The 20,738-nt window shown below is 33.2% G+C and overlaps 1 protein-coding gene across 1 annotated transcript in view; it reads left to right on the top strand.

Annotated features, from left to right (window-relative positions):
- KPNA3 (karyopherin subunit alpha 3) overlaps positions 1 to 20,738 on the top strand; it is a 73,644-nt gene that overhangs the window by 11,105 nt on the left and 41,801 nt on the right. The window contains exon 2 of the mRNA XM_044668241.1: positions 16,460 to 16,504. Coding sequence (XP_044524176.1) covers positions 16,463 to 16,504 — 42 coding nt within the window. The 5' untranslated portion in view covers positions 16,460 to 16,462. The remainder of the gene's footprint in view (positions 1 to 16,459; positions 16,505 to 20,738) is intronic.

The raw sequence follows: 20,738 nt of genomic DNA, 5'->3' as shown, positions 1-20,738 counted from the left end.
CTACTTTCCCCTTCACCCCCTGCTCTCCCCCCACCCATGGCCAACGCACATTTCCACTGGTTGTAACATGTGTCCTTGTTCAGGGTCTATTTCCCATTTATTCTTTTGATTTTTGTCGCTTAATCTTTCACATTTGTCTTTGCACAAACTTGCACAGGCTCCCCCCTCTCCCATATACTGTCCTTACAACTTCATTTTAGAATCCCTAGCCACTGTCTTTTGAGAAGTGTTTCCTTATAACTCATTATTAATGCTCTCCCTCAAATAATCACATACAATATTGTCTAATTACATATTTACTCTTAGTAGGATGTAGAATAAATGCAACTATTTTTCATTTTGCTTTGTGCCTCTTGCATATATAGTAGGCACTTAGTGAATGCCTATTAGACTGTATTAGATTTTAGTGCATTCCTTCTGTTTAGAGTTATTTGGTTAGTTTCCAACCAGAGACCAATGTTAGTGAGTTGATCCTACTCTAGGCCACCTAATTTTTCTTTGTTTAGTGCCTACAGACCATATGTCTATCTTTGGTTATCTTATATATGTGTTCCATTGGTCATAAATGGGGTAGGGTACAAGAATTTAGGTTAGAATAACTTTCATCAGAATATATTAGAAGCTTCCCAATAAATAGCAGGAATAAACCCTCCCTCAGTATTAGTTGAAATAATTCTAGAAATGCTAGCAATAGCAGTAAGACAAGAAGAAACTAATGTTGTAAAGATAAGCAAAGAGAAGACAAAGCCATTTGTATTATGACATGATGTTTTTCTTGGAAAATACTGGGGAATCAGCAAAAAAGCTCATTGGAAGTTATTTGCTTTAGCAAAGTTGCAAGCTACACAATAAGCCCATAAAAGATAGTCTTATTTCTATATGATAATAAAATTCAAGAGGCAGTAGTAGAAAGGAACTTACATTTAAAATAACTACAAAATGTATAAGATATTTAAGAATCTGTAAACATTCAATATTTGTTTAGTTTTAATTATAAAATGCTCTTTATTGAAATAAAGGACAACTTTGGTGGCTGAAGTAATATTCAGTGCTTATGTCTAAACTGACAGTATAATGATAAAAACTGCCAAAAATTAATTTACTCTTTTATTAGCATAGCAATCAAACTATCTAAGGAATACTATACAGAACTTATTAAAATAAATTTATTTGGAATGAAATACTTAGAATATGAAGGGAAATAATGAAAAAATGTGAAGATAAAGGGTGAATACCTTTTCCAGATTTCAAAAAAAAAATTTGTATCAAATTTCCCATAAAAGAATTTAAGAGAAATTTGACACAAAGATTTTTTTCCATTCTGTCACTTCCATTCTTATCTTAGATGATGCATTGATTGTATTTATTCAGAAGTTTTTCACTGTCATAAAACCAAAATTATTTTACCTTGTCCAATTGTCTCTATCTCTTGTTTGATTACAAATAAAGGAAGATCTTCCCAAAGCTGTGAAAGATATAAGATCTGTTTTTCCTGATTATTTTAATGCTATACTCTCTGTTTTTCCCTCACTCCCTCCCTATCTCCTTGGACCTTGCAAATTGACAGAGATGATAAAAGATGGGAATAGCAATTTTGGAGTTGTGGAAAGATAAGCACATTAATGCATTCATTGTTGGTGAGGTTGTGAACTAATACAACCCTTTTTGGAAAAGGATGTAAATCATGGCCAAAATATCCTTGGCCTTTGACCCAGACATTCTACTGGTAGGCATATAAAAAGGTAATTAATAAGGAAAGTGCTCTCATAAAACAAAATATTACAAGCAGCGTTTGTTTTACTTTTTTTGTGACAGCTTTAATAAACTTCCTGACTATGCTCTAGAATCTGATTACTTACTGACAATATATTGTCTTAAAGTTTGTTAATTATAGGGTGTGGGTGTCATAATTATGCTTTTCGGGATTAAATTTTGGCCTTTTGGCTAAGATCAAGTTCAGACTTAAATGAAGTTGAGTAACAGAATCATGCATGTCTTTAGGTGCTATTATTATTTTGTCTTATAATCAGCATTGATATTTTTTGAAATATAACTAATTTGTTATAATTTTAATTAAATGTCATAATTTAATGCCTCCTTGAGAAACCTAAAATTATTCATATGTATTATCTGTAATATATAAATCAAAATAAGTAAATACCTTAAGATAATTTTAGTTTTTTTTTTAAGTTATGCATTTGTAACCTTATTGTGTGTTATTAATGAGGGTATTTCTAAAAAAAGTGTTTTACAGTACCTCGCTATTACTGTCATCTGGTACTTGGAAGTGGCATTTCATAGACTAGAAATATACCAGTGATGAGTCATATTGACAGATATAGTCATGCCTGTCATTTGGGTACTCCAGTCAATACCTAAAGTACATAGAGATGAGAGATTGATTGCCATTGACATCTTGCATGCATTAAATGAACAAGGAATGGAGTATTTAAATATTAGTGTTTTTTTCTAAATAACACAAATATTTACTAGTACTTCTCCAAGAGATTAAAGGAAGAGCTTAGGTTGGAGTAGTAGCCTGCAGTTAAATTTCAATGAACTATCTGAGCATTTATAAGTGTAACCTGATATAGACTTAAAGATTATGTGAATTTTTTTAAAATTTAAATTATTTTTAGCATTAATTGAACATTTTTTGAGTTATAAATTCTTTCCCTTTGGCTCCTCTCCCAACATTGGGAGGCAAGCATTATATCAGTCATATATGTAAAATTATACAAAACATTTCCATATTAACCTTGTTGTCTCCCTCCTCAACAAAAAAAAAAAAAGGCAAGAAAAATTAAGACCTTGGGGAAAATATGCTTCAGTCTGCCCTCAGATCATCAGATCTTTTTTTATGGATAGCTTTTTTCAATAATTCAGAATTATCTTGAATCATTGTGTTAATTAGAGTAGCTAAGTCTTTCGTGGTTGATCATCATTACAATCTCTGTTACTTTGTACAGTGCTCTTGTGGTTCTGCTCACTTCACTTTTAAGTCACTTCATGAAGTCTTTCCAGGTTTTTCTGAAACTATCCTGTTCATCATTTCATATAGCATAATAGTACTCTCTCACAATCATGTACCATAACTCGTTTAGCCATTCCCCAAATAATGGACATCCCCATGGTTTCCAATTTTTTGCCATTGCAAAAAGAGTCGCTATAAATATTTTTGTTCATATATAGGTCCTTTTCCTTTTTTTTCTCTTTGGGATATAGACCTTAAAAGTGGCATTTCTGGGACAAGGGCTATGTACAGTTTTATAGTTCCTTGGGCATGGTTCTAAATTGTTCTCCAGAATGGTTGAACCAGTTTACAACTCCACCACAGTATATTTAGTACTTATTTTTACACATCCCCTCCAGTATTTCTCATTTTCATTTTCTGTCTTATACAATCTGATAGGTATGAGGCACTTTAATTTACATTTCTCTAATCAATAGTGTTTTAGAACATTTTTTCACTTGGCTATTGATAGCTTTGATTCCTTTTTCTGAAAACTGCCTGTTTATATCCTTTGACCATTTATCAATTGGGGAATTATTCTTATAAATTGGCTTAGTTCCCTATGTATTTGAAAGACGAGGCCTTTATCAAAGAAATGATACAAATTTTTTTCCCAGTTTCCTGCCTTCCTTCTAATTTTGACTGCATTGGTTTTATGCAAAACCTTTTTTTAAATTACAAAAACTTTTTTAAAATAACCTTAGTCAAAAATTTCCATTATACAGCCACTGATCCTCTGTCTCTCGTTCAGTCATAAACTCTTCCCTTATCCATAGATCTAATAGATCTATTGCACCCATTTTGACCTTATCTTGGTATATGGTGAGAGATGCTTCATTTATGCCTAACTGCTTTCCAGTTTTCCAAGCAATTTTTGTCTACTAGTGAGTTCTTTCTCCAAATGTATCTTTGAGTTTATCAAATCCAAGATCATTATGGTCATTTACTACTGTGTATTGTGTACCTAATCTATGCCACTGATCCACCACTCTATTTGTTAACCAGTACTAGATTGTTTTGATAATCACCACTTTGTAATATAATAATAGTTGAAAATCTGGTACTGCTATGCCACCTTTCACTTTTTTCCCCCATTTATTCCCTTAGATTTCCCATTGATTCCCCATTGATTTTTCCAGATGAATTTTGTCATTTTTTCTAGTTGTACAAAATAATTCTCTGGCATTTTGATTGGGATGGCATTGAATAAATAAATTCTATAGGTAGAATTATTTTTTTTATTCTTTTAGCTCATCCTTTGCATGAGTAATATTTCTCCAGTTGCTTAGATGTCTTTACTTATGTGAGAAGGGTTTTATAATTGTCTTCAAATAGTTCTGGCTTTATCTTGGCAGCCAAGTATTTTATATTTATCTATTAGTTATTTTAAATTAAATTGCCCTTTTTACCTCTTGCTTCTAGGCTTTGTTGGTAATATAGAAATGATGATGATATCTATGGGTTTATATATTTATATATGTTTATATGATGATGGTCTTTATATAGTCCTTAATGACATTCAAGTTTTAATCAAATATTTGATTGCTGTGCAGAGTGCAACATTGTTACAGGCAATAAAAAGAAATATAAACTAAAGAGCTATTCCTCAAAGAATATGTAATCTAATTATGGACTTATATAAGTGAACCTATATAAGACCAATATAAGTGAAAAAATATCACACAGTATGATGTAGTAAATTTGGTAATTGCCAAATGAAGGATTTTTGCATTTATTTGTCTGAAGACTTCAGGATAATGAAAGATCTTTTTGTTAGAATTTCACTGTAGAGCTGGAATGTGAACTGAGTCCTCAACGATGAGATGGTAGGATTTAGAGTAGCATAGGTTGCTTTACTTATAGTCAAGAAGAGCTGAATTCAAATGCTGCCATAGACATTGTCTAGTTGAGTGACCTGGGGTAAATTAGCTTCAGTTTCTCCATCTGTAAAATGGGGGTGTTATCAAAGAGTTAACTTATATAAGGTGCTTTGCAAAACTGAAAAACACTGTAGAAGTACTAGCTAGTAATTATAGTAGGCAAGGATGGGGGAGGAAAGGCATGTTTTAGATAGACAAGAAGGACTCCATGTAAAGTAAGAATCAGGCTAGCAGTGTGATATACTAAAGATAGCAGTGATCTTAGAATTAGGCAAAGTCTTATGAGACCTTGGGCACTCACATTATTGTTTGGGCATGAGTTTTCTTATCTACAGAATGTGGAGGTTATTTAGACAAAATAATCTGAGTCCTTTTTTTCCTTCAACATTGTATGCTTTGATTCTTTTAAATTCTTAAAAAATTAAGAGGGGGGAGATGACGACAGACTTCCTACATTAAACTTATTATTGGCAGTGAGGCAGGGTAGCAGTAGCTGTACTTGACACTAGCCTGATAAAATGTCAAGATTAAACTTCAGCAAATAGTAATTTAAAAACATTTTTGCAGGTAATTATCAACATAAACAATCAAATATTTAGGATAAGGGAAGCAAATCAACAGGGCAAAAACCAACGATATTTCTATCATTTACCATTCTAATAGAATCTGAAATTCTGCCACTTTTGACCTTGTTTTCCTTCTCTCACTGTTTTCACTCTTCATCACTTTAGTTGGTCTCTTCATATTTCTTTGTATGTTTCATATTTATCATCTTTTATGACACTTTACTGTCACATTCATATCTTGTAGTGTATCAACTCTTCCGATTGTTACATGTACAATTGCAACTTTTTTGCCATAACAATAGATTAACCAAATATTTCTATATGTTGATTATTTTTTCCTTATAATGATGTTTCAGGAATAAAATTCTAGCTGTGGAATTGCTGAATGAAGAGATATATTCAATTTTGTGATTCTTACTACATATGGCCAAATTGCTCTCAAAAGTAAATTTCACCATTCTGCAGTGCCGCCAATCTTGTATTCCTGACAATTCTACAAACTTTGGATTTTTTTATTCTTTTATTATTTGGGGGTATTTTTACCCTAACCCAGTGATGGGAAAACTTTTTAAAGAGGGGGCCAAAGGAAAGGAAATGCTCATCTATCAGTCTGTTTCTAAGGCAACTCTTTTGAAGTTTCATTGTATCATATCCTACTCAGATTCAGATTAGGAATAATGTCCCTAAACAGGATAGAACTTTTCGGGGGCTTTCTGGCCCGAGGGCTGTAGTTTACCCATCACTGCCCTAACCCATTTTCCAATGGATGTGAAGTGTTTTAAGGTGTCTTGATTAGGTTTTTTTCTGAGTATTAGAGAACTTGAGCATCTCTTTATGTGGTTGTGACTGTTCTTCTATTTTGGTTATTAGTGTAACCATTATCAATTCCTTATTAATTCCAATTGCCAGGCCTTTCTCTGATTATTTCAGACACTAATTGTTTTAATCTTAAAAATAATTTTTGTCATGTAGAATCCTTGTATCTTTAAATAATCCACTGATTTTTTCAACAATTCATGTTTATTTGATTTTTTAAAAAAATCTTCTTTGTAATAATTATTCCTTTTACAAGTGAAAAACTTCCAAATAATTTTTAAAATTTGGATTGTACTATAAAGTGACTAATAAGTCATCCTTTGGCTATGTAGCCATCTAATTAATAAGTATTTATTGACTATCTAATATGTGAATATTTTACAGAATACAGAGAACACAATAAAACATCTTAACTTTCATGTTATTGAACATTAACAAATTATGCCATAGAGATAGATTTGTTATGAAATTCAAAACTATAGAAAAGTCAAAACAGTTCAATCATAGCATTTCAGAATTGAAAGAGACCTCTGTAGTCATCTAGTTTACCTTCTTGCAAGTAGTCATCTAGTATCTGCTTCAATATCTCTCTTCATGATACAACTTTTTACATTTTTTGAGTAGCTTAGGAAGCTTTTCCTTATATTGAACTAGGATAGTCTTCCTTCTAGCTTCCAACTATAATTTCTACATGATAGCCTTTAATACATTGAAGTCAGAGATCATGATGTCTTCCTAAAACATCTTTTTTTAGTTAAACATTTCCATTTCCTTCAGGAGGTTTTGGCACAATCCCTTCCTTTTGAAACCTTTTGTCTTACAAGTTTCCTTCTTAAAACATCAATCTCTTAGTGGAATGCGATACTCCATATACCTGACCAGGGTAGAATATGTTAAAATAATCAATTCTCTCATTCTCTAAACCTATTAATACCTATTACTTTTGCTTCACAGTTAATTCATTCAGTATGTGGTCCACCCAAACCCATAGGTCTTTTTGTTTCTCCTTTATTCTGTCTATAATTATATACATTTTCATTTTTTCATATATGATTATATCTTAGCACTGCACTAAAACTTTTTGAATATAGATATATCACTAGATTTATTGTTGTTTTTCAGTCGTGTCCAGCTCTTCATGACCCTATCTGGGATTTTCTTGGCAAAGATACTGGAGTGGTTTGCCATTTCCTTCTCCAGCTCATTTTAGGGATGAGGAAACTAAGGCAAATTGAATTACGTGACTTGCCTAGAGTCACATTAGCTATTAAGGGTCTGAGGTCAGATTTGAACTTAGGAAGAGGAGTCTAACTCTAGGACCAGTGCTCTATCTACTTTGCCACTTAGATATCCCAATATTGATGTATACCCATGCAAAATTAAGTCTTCTTGATGCTTTTTGTTATTATATCATAATTTGGTTATAATCCCTACTCTTAACACATGTAGGGAGCTTTCCCTTGTAACAAAGAAAAACAATTGAAGAAAACCAGATATAAATGACCACAGTGGACAGTGTTAATATCCTTCCGAATGCATTGTTTTCTACATTTGAGGAAAAGAGCATGGTTCATTTATTCATTTCTAAACTGAGGCCAAGATTGGAAATTAAAATTGTACCATATTTGGATTATTATAATTATTGTATTTTGTGTATATTTTGCTTTTATTTCACTGTCATAATTCATATGGATCTCCATAATTTTCAGACTTCTTGTTAGTTATCATTTCTTACTGCACAGTATTTCACATTCTTGTAGATATTTATCTGTCCCCCAATCGATTTGAACCCTTTGTTTCCAGTTCTTTGCTTAAAGAAAAAACAGTGCTACTATAAACCTTTTGGTATATAGCTGTGTTGAAGAACCTGTGGCACACATGCCAGAGGAGGCTGCTCCTCTCCTCTTCTCCACACATGCACCTGAGGACATTCCTCACATCATCTGCCCAGCAGCCCACTGGAAGCACTTCCTCCCTCCCCTTCCGAGGTAAGGCAGTGGGCTCACCTGTGTTGTGAGGGTTGCAGTTTGGGCACTTACTCTCTAAAAGGTTAACCATCATTGGCATATATTATATATTTGTTTCTATCTTTGACATCTTTGGGATATGTGACCAATAGTGGGACCACTGGGTCAAAGGACATATCCAGATTAATTTGCAGAACAGACCATTTTTCAATGCCATCAATAATAGTCTCTTCAGTATTGACTATTTTATAAGTCTTGGCTTTTTATCCACTTTGCAAGGTTGTAAGATCAAACATCACAGTTTACTTAAATTTTTGTTTATAGTTTACTCCTTTTTTAAAAATTCATGTCTTTTGAACATTAATTTATTATGGAATGAATCATAGCCATGTATTTGGATACTCCCCCACCTGCTTTCTAGATATCCTCCCCCATCATGCTTTTACATAATTGATTTTGTTAAAGTTTATTCTTACCAAATTTTTATCTCATTATATTGAGACCATTATTTTAGCCTGTCAGGACCTTGATTCTGTTATCCATCACATTGTTATACTTCAGCTTCTTGCCATCTGTGAATTTCCATTTTTAATTTTTTCCTGTCATTTTGATTTTCTCTTTTTATTTAGATATTTCCCAATTACATGTAGTAACAATTTTCAACATATGTTTTCCAAAATTATAAGATCCAAGTTGTCCCATCAGTCATCTCCCCCACTTCTCTCCCCCCATGGTAAGGAATTTGATCTGGATTATACCTGTTGTATGCAAAACATACTTTGATTTTGGGCATTGTAAGAGAATACTCATACAAAACCAGAATCCCAAGAGAAAACCATAAATAAACTAACATCTCTAAAGTTTTATTAGCATACATATATGACTTTATAATCTCTCAAATCCATGTAATGTTTCATTTTTTACAAAGTATTTTCCTTACAACAAGTCTGTGAATTTGATAGTTTGCCATTGATAAAATGATGAATGCAGCTGAGTTGAAGCCAAATCCCTTTATCAGACCACTGAACCCCTTTTCATAATGACATGAATGCATTATAATTACTCATTGTTTTTGGTCACCCAACACATTCTCAGTGTACTTGGTCATAAGATCCTATATGTTAGATCTTCCATGTGGTTCATAAGGATGTGAAAGACAGTATGGTGTAGTAAAAAGAAAATTGGATATAGAGTCACGGAACTTTAGTTAAAAATACCAATCCGCTAATTCTATGATTTTGGGCAAATCACTTTCCCTTTCTGAGCCTCAGTTTTCTAACCAGAAAACAAGGGCGTGGACTTTAGAGATTGTTTCTTATCTCTAGGGTTCCTTTTAACTCCAAATCCTATAAATCAAACTGCCATATTCCTTGTTGAAATTCAGGTATACTATATCTATAGCATTCCTGCTTAATTACTGATCTAGTAACTTTGTGAAGAAGAAAATGAGGTTAGTCTGGAATGACTTGTTGATAAATCCATGTTGCCTTATAGTGATCACTGATTTCTTTCCTGAGCATTTTCAGACCATCTTTTAACAACACTTCTAGAATTTTTCTAGTAGTGGACATGAAACTCACCAGCTTAGAGTCTGCAATTTGTCATCTGACTCTTTGAAACTAGAAACATTGGCTTATTTTCAGTACTTTTCACCTTCCCCATTTTCCACAATTCTTCAGAAATCATCATTCAACAGTCAAGCCTTTAAATCCAGTAGACTGGGATTTGTCTAGATTAATAATTTTACCCTCTTATTTATATTGGATTTTTGTTCCTCCTTAATTTTTTTTATCAATCCATCTAGTTTGAAGATCTTTTTTCCTGATAGAGATAACAGAAGCAAAATAGGAGTTGTGAACAACCTATTCTGGCCGTGTTGGATTTGGAATCAGGAAGACCTGGATTCAGAATCCAGTCAAAGAGTTATTGTCTTTGTAACTGGGGAAAATCACTTGCACACTCTGCACCTCAATTCTCTCATTTGTAAAATGAAGGTGTTAGATTTGACTTCATAAGTCCCTTTCCAGTTCTAAATGTATGCTCCTACAATTTTACCTGTAACATACAGTTTTGTTCAAACTCCCTCCCCCCTTTTGTGTTCTTAACATTTTTTGCTAGCTAGGTTACTTCTTAACCATAACACTTTTAAAAAATCTACCTGTATTAACTTCTGTATTAATAACCTTTGATTCCATCTTTTGAATGTGACCATTTAAAATTTAAGTTTATCTGAGAATTCTCCCATATTGTCAAATTGGTCTTATTAAGATTACTTCCTCAAAGGAATCATTTGTGACCATATCAGAATTGCTCTCTTAAAGTCTCAGACCAGGTGATTCCATCTACCTTTCTCTTAACCTTTTGAAAATTGTTCTCCTAAAGTCTAGGCTCAATGTTATCTATTAGAAACTATTTCTTTTTTTTTTTTTTTAAGAAACTATTTCTTAATTACAAATTTCCAAATGCCAGATGAGAAGGATAAATTTAAGAGTAGGAGAAAGAGTGACTGACAAGTAGATAGATACATATAAGGCATTTATTAAACCCTGGGAGGGGACAGGGTGATGAATGCAGCTTCTAGGATTGCATTGAGAGGTTTTGACTTGAAACTTGAAAAAAAAAACATATTTTGATACTTTGCAAGTGTCTAGGATTGCTATTAGATGTTATTTTTTTACTGAGAAAATCTATACAAGTTAGAACAAGTGAGGTTAGTCTGTTAACTTCTTACATATTTGTTCTCCAATAATCTCTGGTATAACAGTAAATTAATTTGAATGCTTTGACAGTTGACCAAAAGTGTTGTGCTGCCCTGGGATGGGGGAGTAATACTATAGATGAAGTGCATGGACACTAGAGAAACCACTGACCCCTTGGTTAGAAGTAATGAGAGTTCAATCACTTAGCTGTCAAACTGATTAAGAAGTTTTTTTCTTAGAAGTCCACTGCAATGCAGTCCACATTCCATGACAAAGATTTGTCAGTTTCTTTTCTCCATTTAATTTAATGGGTCATACAATGGCTGTTTTAACAGTACTAAAGTTAGAAAAAAATGTTTGAGAGAGTTAAACCCATGAGACAACATGGTACATGATGCACTGCCAAACAGAAGTCAGGAAGAACTGAATGAATCCCGTAACTGATACTTAATAGCTTTGTGAACAAGTCACTTAACCTGGAGAAAGAAATCTTCAAACTACAATATTGACCTTGACTTCAATAATGAACAAAATTCTACAATATGTTATTAGTGGTATGATTTGTGAGTACTTGGAAAAAGAAGTGGCCTGGGTTTGTAAGGGATATAAGTACCTCAGACTAACCTTTCTTCCTTTTTTGACATTATTAAACTGATTTAGAAGTAGAATGCCACAGATAGAATTTAACTGGGTTTAAAGAGGTATTTGAAATTTTCATTCACAAAACAGCATTTGGACAAGAGAGAAAGGTATGGACTGGGGTCATAATATACTTGGTTTTATTTGAAAATGAACTGATCCAAAGAATTCTGATTAATAGATTGATGTTATATTGAAGGAGAGTTTCTACAGAGTCCCAGAACTTTTCTGTTGTGCTTAACATTTTTATGAATGACTTTGTTGAAGCCTTCTACAAAAGTCCTACTTCATTCCCTCATCATGACATGGATTTGACCCTGGTTCCTTTGAAGTCTATGCCAACAGAGTGAAAATTCTGGCAGGTTTCCCTTACTGGAAAGGCGTCTACTGTGGGCCAACTGACAGACTTTGTGACCCTGTCTGCTGTCTAAGTTCATTACTGGCCGGTTAGCAGTTGGTGATGAGTATGTGTGTGCACTATATAAATGTATATTAGATACTTGCAGTGGTCTTCACTAAGCAAGATAAAAGTTCCATGTGGTTCTTAAGTCTTCTTTCCACTTCTGTAGTGATGTAGTAGAAAAGGGATCTGAGAGTACTGAGAAATCTCTAGTTTTTAGATTGTGCCCAGTACTTCCTCTACTAAGCTGTCGAATTGATTTTCTTTAAAAAAATAGTTTGACCAAATCACCTTCCCCCATCATTGAATAAAACTCCAGTGGCTTTCTATTACCTCTAGGATCAAATATAAAATACTCTGGTATTCAGAGTCCTTTGTAATTTAGCCCCTTCCTATTTTTCCAGTTTTCTTATACTTTCCTTTCCGTACTCTCTGATTCAATTACACTATTTTTACTGTTCCTTAAACAAAACATTCATTTCCCAATTACCTGCATTTTCACTATCTATTTCTCTCATCCAGCTTCTTTAAGAAGCCTTTCCTCATCCTCTTTGATCTTAGTTCCCTCCCTCTTAGATTACCCCAATTTATCACAATAGACGTAACAAATATATTTGCAATTTGTGCAGTTGTTTGCATGTTGTCTCCCTATTAGACTTTGAACTTGAGAAAGAGAAATTTTTAGTTGTTTTTGCTTTTTTTTTTGTATCTAGCACTTAGAACATAGTAGGCACTTGGTAATAATAAATGATTGAATGTCTAAAGACAAATTAAAAAGGGACACTTTAAATGTGATTTTTCTACAGTGACTGATAAATTTTTACACTTTGGAGAAATCAAACATGCTAACATTCATAGAATTCTCTTTAGAGCCAGAAGAGACCTTAGAGACCATCATATCCAATTCCCCTCATTTTTATAAATGAACAAACCAAGGCACACAGAGGTTTACTTGATTCACTCAAGATCACTTAACCAGGAGGATTTAAACTCAGGTCTTCCTAACTCCATATTCAGTGTCTTATGCAAGAATATCAAAGATATTGATGACAAGAGTTGAATAGTAGACACCATATTTCATTATGTAAAACAGCAAATATTAAAGCAAATAATAATACATTAGTAGAGTAAAATAGAAAAATAGACCCCTCTATGTATACATATGGAGTTAATTTTAAAATTTATAACAAGATTGGTAAAAAAAAATCATTCAATAGCAGTTTCGAATTATCTGGGCATCAGTATCATGAACTTAGATCCACAATATAGGGTATTCAGATGGACCTTTGATTTCATCATTATCCCCTCCAAAAATATAGATCACATGTCACCCATGTCTGTCTGTCCCGTGCAAAGTTATCCCTGACCATGTTTTTCCCCTATTCAGTTACTCTCGTGGCTTCTATTCTCTTTAATTTACATAAATTTATCTTTTTATTCGCATCAAACATTGCTCCCCTCCCTGACTACTAATCCAGTTAAATTAAATTCTTCTCTATACTGCTCACACATGGCATTCTGTACCTTTTGCACTATTTCCCATAGCTGGAGTAAACGCCTTTCTTAGCTCTGCCTCATAGAGTTCTTTCTTGAACACACAGCTCAGGCACCATCTTGAATTCACACCCCTACCCACCCCCACTTCATTCTCCCTCACTCACCCAAATGCCAATACCCTTCTTCCCATGCTACCTTTTATTTAACTGCTCGCTCTATACTTTATATGTATACATACATGCATACATTTTTTTATATTGTTATCTCCTTCATTACAATGTAAGCTCATTGCAAGTACAGATTGTTTCATTCTTGGTACTTGTATCCCCAGTGCCCAACACAGTACGTGACACATAGTAGGTATTTAATAAATACTTATTGATTGATTGAACTCTTGTTCTGCCCGTTAACTTCATCATAGGTGATCAGCCTTAGGTGCTGGAAGCTTTTCTTGACTTCGTTTGATATTACAAGCATAAAAGTAGTCTGTAAGCTCTCTACTGTTTCTCTCTTTTTATTGCCCCAAGACCAACTTGTTAATCCTTCTTGTTGTAAATTTCTTTGATGAAATGCTTTATTCCTTGTATATAGGGTAGTAGAGCCTATTTATGTCTTCTATGTTCCTTAGGCTCAGTATTTTGGAGGCCATCATATTCTGTGATTTAGAGCCATAAGTAAAGCATCACCAAAAAACTATTGGTACTGAAAAAACAAACCTTTGTTTCAGGGAAAGGATAATCATTAATTTGTTAAAAGCAACCCACTCAACTGTCTTCCTCTCATTTCAGTTCTGGACTATAAGTTCCACACTTACAGGACCCAATTTGTACATATCCATATCTGTCCATGAGGTGTGTGTCTCAATTTTTAAAGGATTCATTAATAATTTCAGTTATTCTTTTGTTTTACATTGCATTAATTGTAAAAATGCCAGAGATCATTTAGATCAGTGAGGGTGAACCTTTTAGATACTGAGTGCCCAAACTGCAATCCTCACACCACATGTGAAACACACACCCCTACCCCACTTTAACCCAGACAGGGGAGGGAGGAAGTGCTCTGCTGGGTAGAGGGGCGGGTCATGTGAGAAATGTCCTCAGGCAGTGTGGAAAGGGGGAAGGGAGTAGCCCACGCTGGCATAGGTCCACCAACATGAACTTAGACCATCCTGTATCCCTCTATCATTACTAAACAAGTGACCATATGTCCTCTGCTTTAGGACTTGTAGTAAGGAGAAACCTTTTCTGTGTAGATTTCTAGATTTTCCATCCAACCATAGATTATATTCTGGACAATAAGCATTCTTCAACCACTTGGTTTTTTCCCCTCTGTAGTTAGGCCATTATCAGTCTCAGGGGGTTTTGCAGTATTCTAGGTCTTGATGCAGTCAATACATTGATATATATAAGCAGGAGCCTCTGGAGGACTTTACCCTTTGTAGGAAGTCTCTTCAACTTGAATTTTGTTCTGGATCTTTTCCATGACAGTGATAAATACCTTTGGCAAGCATATATCTTCCTTTTTTATTACCTAATTTGACATTAATGATCAGAGAATCATTGAACAAGGTTACTAATATTTCTTCTTTCAAGGAATCTTTTTAAATTTGGGGATGTGTATAGGAGAAATCTTATTGAAGGAAAGCCTTTAGGGTAGCATTTTTCTGTAATCAACTAACAACTAGGCTCTCCTTTTCTCTATACATTCTTGCATTTGTTAATGTCTCCAGCACCCAAAGCTTTAATTAAATTTTTATCTATCGAGATGATTATTATCAAATCTGTTTATCCCATTCTGGTCCAAACTCATCATCTTTCCCTGTCAAACCTTCTCTTCTTCCTAACTTCTCTGTTATCACCAATTATCCTTTCAGATCTCAGAATTATCCTCAGAATTACCTACTTTCCCCACAAATCCAATTTATTGCCAAATCTTGTCCTTTATTTATAACATCTCTCAAATGCATTACCTCTACATTCACACAGCTTCTACCCTAGTTTGACCTTAACCACCTCTTAATTGCTGTAGCCTTCTAAAATGCTTTGCATACCTTAACTTTCCACTTCAAGCCATCTACCACACAGTTATCAAAATGATTTTTTCCTAAGCATGGAACTGATCATGTCATACTTTTACTCAGTAAAATCTAGTGGCTCCTTATTATCTCCAAGATTTAATACAAATTTTATATTTGGCAGGTAAAGCTCTTTGTTTTAGCTCCTTCCGGTCATTTCAGTCTTTCACAGTCTATAATACAGTAATCATGACCTATTTGCTATTCATCAAACATAGCATTTCCTTTGCCTCTGGCTATTTCTCATGTCTGGACTGATCTGTCCCAAATGCTGAATTTTAGAAACCCCTGGCTTATATAATAAGATTGGTCAACACCACCTCCTCTAGGAAACCTTTCTTGGGATATTCTCCTACCCCTAATTCTCACCCCCAATCCCCCTTCACACACTTTCCCTGCTCTCACTGGTAAAGTACCATCCCCTCTGAAGTTACCTTCCATCTATTATGTATTCATCTCTTATATTATACTGATTATATTTTCTCTTTTATTAAATGTAAACTTCTTGAAAGGCAGGAATGTTTCCCTTTTTTTTTGTATCTCCAGTTATATAGTACCTGGCACAAAAACAAGTGCTTAATAACATTCTTATTGTATTCCTGATGTGTCCTTTAGTAGTGTGATTGTAGAGATGTGAACTTGCCAATTCCATTCTCATATATCCTCATTAAGCCCTTGACATGTGTTTAGCTTATTCTCATAAACAATAGTGGAAAAGAAGACATATTAGTCAGTAGTTGTTTTTTTCTGTCACCTTTAGATATTTGAATGTAATAACTGACCTTTGTTTAATTTTTATAAGTATCTTAATGACTGAAAAAAAGATTAACAGTTTATACATAGCATTATAAACTTTATTGATCTTTTGTTTTGTGTTTAGATATTAAATATCTTTTTTGTCTTTTTAGACTATGAGAAGACACAGAAATGAAGTGACAATTGAACTCCGTAAGGTAAGCAGTTTATGATTTTGTTATTTATGTGGTAATTATCTTTTCTAATGTTAAAATTACATATAATATGAATGAAAGACTGTCTTTTGAAAACTGGTCTTTATTTCTTGTCATGCAGAGCCCCTTCAGAAACTGTAATATTATAAAATTAAAACAGAAATGAATGCTTCTCTGTACCCTCTGTCTCTGTAAATTTTTTAATCAGTTCTATTTAAGAATATGATATTTCCCTTTGGAAATGGGAATTTGGAACAATAGTACTTTTGAGGATATGATGTAGGAAAAAGAAAATACTGACTTTGAGTCAGAAAATAAGAATTTGTGCATGGGTTCTGTTTTATGAGTACATAAGCAAGGCACTTAATTTTCTAAGCCTCAATTTCCTCCTCTATAAAATAGGAATAATTGAATTTATTCAGATATCCTACTTCACAGAGTGTTTTAAGGAAAGTTTTTTGTCCTGTGTAAAAGTGAATACAATGTAAATTATTGTTTTTATATATATGTATGTACATGTACATGCATGTACATACATAATATATATAGTGTGTATATGTATATGTGTATATATATTTATATACTAACACATGTCTTATCTCTGGAGGATATGTTTACATTAATGGGCTCTTTGAGGTTGACTGAGTATTTATTCCCTTTAACCAGATGGTTTTCTGTAATCCTGTTAAATGGATAGAGAATCCTCAAGAAACCAATTAAAACCAAACTATATAGTATTTGGTTTGTTGTTATCTTTTAAGAGGTTACCTAAACATAAAGACTTTCTAGGTGTTTTCTCCCTTAAAATTGTTAATAAAACATGCTTTAAAAATCAGATTCTTTTTCAAGTTTAAAGAAGCAAAGTCTATATACTTAGACTAGTAGTCTTAAATATTCTGGGGATAGAGATTAGCTTTCTGTTGTTAATTTATTTTTCTGATGAAGTTTTTCAGGTAACAAAAGGTTATAGTCAGAGGATATAAAAGAAATGTAAGTAATAGTTTTGCAGCATTTGGGAAAGTCAATTCACTTCAATGATGTTTATCAAGTAATTGCTGTATAACTAGTACTTTTACCTCTATTTTATATGACAGCATATACAGCCTAGAATTCAATGACCTATAAAGATTAGGTCTTCCTTATTGTCCTTCAAGACAAAAGAACCTTGGAAAGAATTAGTTTAATTGACATTCATTTAGTCATTGGCAATATTACATCTCTGTTAAGAATATGGCTTTAATTAACCCATAGAATTATCTTTGTCAAAAATATCATAGCTTTTTGTTTTATTTAATTCTTTGATCTTTAGATAAAATCTGGTACTCTAATATATATGTGTCCCCATTCTTTTTGGGTAAAGTCTCAGTTAACTGTAGTACCCTGTTGAACATCAAGGAGACCAGGGTATGTGGAAGGGAGTAAGTTGTGAGAAGACTAGAAAGGTAGGAAAGGACCAGGTTATGAAGAGCTTTGAAAAGCCAAAAAGAGGATTTTATATTTGATACAAGAAGTGATGAGGAGCAGGGAAGAAAGAGCTTTCAACCAATGTCCTTAACTTTTTCAATGAAATAGACCCAGGTTCTCTTTGGAGAATGCTAACATAAATATAGTAAATTCTAAATCTTATTGGACCATGAAGTAGTACAGAATCTGAAACATTGTTCCTTAGTAGTACAAAAGAGAGATGCAGTGAACAAACTTACCAATATAATGGTCTTGGCTAAAAATATTAACTGTAATTGGGGAAACTATTAATGAAATGAGGCAGAAATTATGAAAGACATCAGTTGTTTAGCTGTAGATCAACAGAACAGTTGATTATGGTGAAAAAGAGAAATGAGATTTTGGTATAGAAAAAATTTCTGCTTTCTAGAACTGGTCATTTTAAAATTTAAAAAAGGAAATAAACTGTTGTATTTGCTCTTGAGCATTTACAGGAATTAATTATGTCAATAATTATGGTTAAATTTAACATTCTGGCAGGAGAGGGGATAACTTTAAATACAGCTAAATCAGAAAGAAGAAAAAATTCTTGAAGTAAGCCAACCCACCCCTTTCTCTGTTTTACTCATTATGTCTGCAGAATTAAGGCCCTTATCTTTCTTCTACTCAAACCAAAGCAGTTTGTACAGTTAGAATATGATCTTATTATTTATTTTTATGCCTTTCTTAGCAATTCCCTAGTGGGAAATGTTTTGAAGCACCTTTGTAAAAGTCTGCTAATGACTTAGTAATTGCTTTTTTGGCTTTCTTTGAAGTATATAGCTTGTTGACAAAGTATCAAATACCAGAAGACTTCTTGATATGTATTTGTAGTTTTCTGCTTCTGCATTTTGTAAAACAATTATTATCTACTCACATTTGTCCTACTTCATTTTATTTTGTAGGGAGGGTTTTGGTACAAGGGAGAGTGAGTGTAATATTCTGAATACCGTTTTTGGAACTTTGGAGGAGATTTTTGGAGAGGTCATGGGGCAGAACACCTGGCATGAATATAATGTTTTTTCAAGCCTTTGTGAAAGTTAGCCAGACTCAGAAAACCACAGAGCCTGAGCTTGCTGTAGCAGTGAAAGATGAGTAACTTAATGGTTTTTTAAAACTGTTTTCTGGTGACAATAGTTTTGGTCTGATACTGAGCAGTTTCAATTGAAACTGGTTAAACTGAGGAGATAGGTGAGGGTGAAAGGGATAAATGTTGGGTTAATCCCACCTCTCAAAAATGCTTCTGAGTGGAAGGAATAATATTTTTATTATTAATAACAAAAAAAACCCTTCCTTTATACTTACTGCTTTTATCAGAACACTAATGCCAGTAGAATGTACTACTAGGAAATTCATCAAGGAATTCATCAAGGAAATCAAAGAAATTCATCAAGAGAAAAAGAGAGTTCATACTTCATTGAACAAATTTTTTAAGAGACCCTGGCCATCCAAACCAGAGCTATCAAACTTGCCAGCACAGCTAGAATAAAAAGTAAAATGTAATCAAGAAACATTGTATTTAATAAAATAAAATATAATACAACATGGCTAGTGTTAATTTGTGGTTTTCAAAGTCAATATATGACTTCCCAGACTCTATTAGTTTTAGATAAAAATAATGATATAGTTGAGTGGTTTTTCTTATACATTGACCTTTGCATAATTGAAATATGTAGTAATATATACTGATTTTAGGATAGCATAATTTTATTATTTTAAATGATTATAGAACTATGCCATTGAATATTTGTTTTAATGACATGTTGCTAGTCAGCTGTTATCATTAATTCTATGCCAAGTATTTCATTACAAATGAAAACTCAAATATATCATTACTCTAGTGCTTAAAATAAAGGGCAGAAGGGGGAATAATAAGCATTGCCTGTATTATTGACAAGACTCATGGGGGGGAGAAACAATATTCATAAGATTGCTTAGGCAAAGAAAATAAGAGGAAATCTACTAAATGTTGAAAACCAAGAGGATAATGGACTTCTAATTTATTAAACAAATATGAGAACTAAGCACTACCATTAAGGACAGAATTGACAACAAGGTGTATAGAATGTCAGACCTGAAATCAGGATGACAAAATTCCTTCCTATCCATCCTCATATCCATCCTCAGACACTTATTACTAGCATCACTTAACCCTGTTTGCCTTTGTTTCATCATCTGTAAAATGAGCTGGAGAAGGAAATGGCAAATTACTCCATTATCTCTGCCAAGAAAACCCCAAATGGGTTCATAAAGAATTGGAAGTGATGGAAATGACTGAACAACCACCACCACAAAGACAAAATGGGCAATAGGTTTTATTAGCCTACCACAGCAATTTTTACTTTTTTCAATGGCATATATACTAAGTGGCAAAAAGTTAGTTTCTCATAGAATACATTTTGAAAGTAGCCAGTACTGTGATCAGTGTGCAGTATTGTGTCTAAGACATATTTGGACTCAATAACTATCAACAGTTTGCAGAATGCTTTAATGTTAAAGTAACTATTTCAGAACAACTCATTTGATGAGTACTTTCTAAATAAAGCAGTGATATAAGAGGAAACTGTTAATGTTGCAATGACCCCAGTATATTACAAGTGTCAGTGTTTAAAGGTGCTTGCTTACACATAGGATTAAAATAGAGCTAATTTAGATAACTCCAGGGGGCTTAATAATTAACACAAGTTTTCAATTTTTGGCTTCATTAAAATAGAAATATGAATGGTTTCTAAATAAATATTTCTATTATAACTAA

Source organism: Gracilinanus agilis, chromosome 3, assembly GCF_016433145.1.
Source record: "Gracilinanus agilis isolate LMUSP501 chromosome 3, AgileGrace, whole genome shotgun sequence".
NCBI lineage: Eukaryota > Metazoa > Chordata > Mammalia > Didelphimorphia > Didelphidae > Gracilinanus > Gracilinanus agilis.
This window is presented reverse-complemented; position numbering and strand designations above follow the sequence as displayed.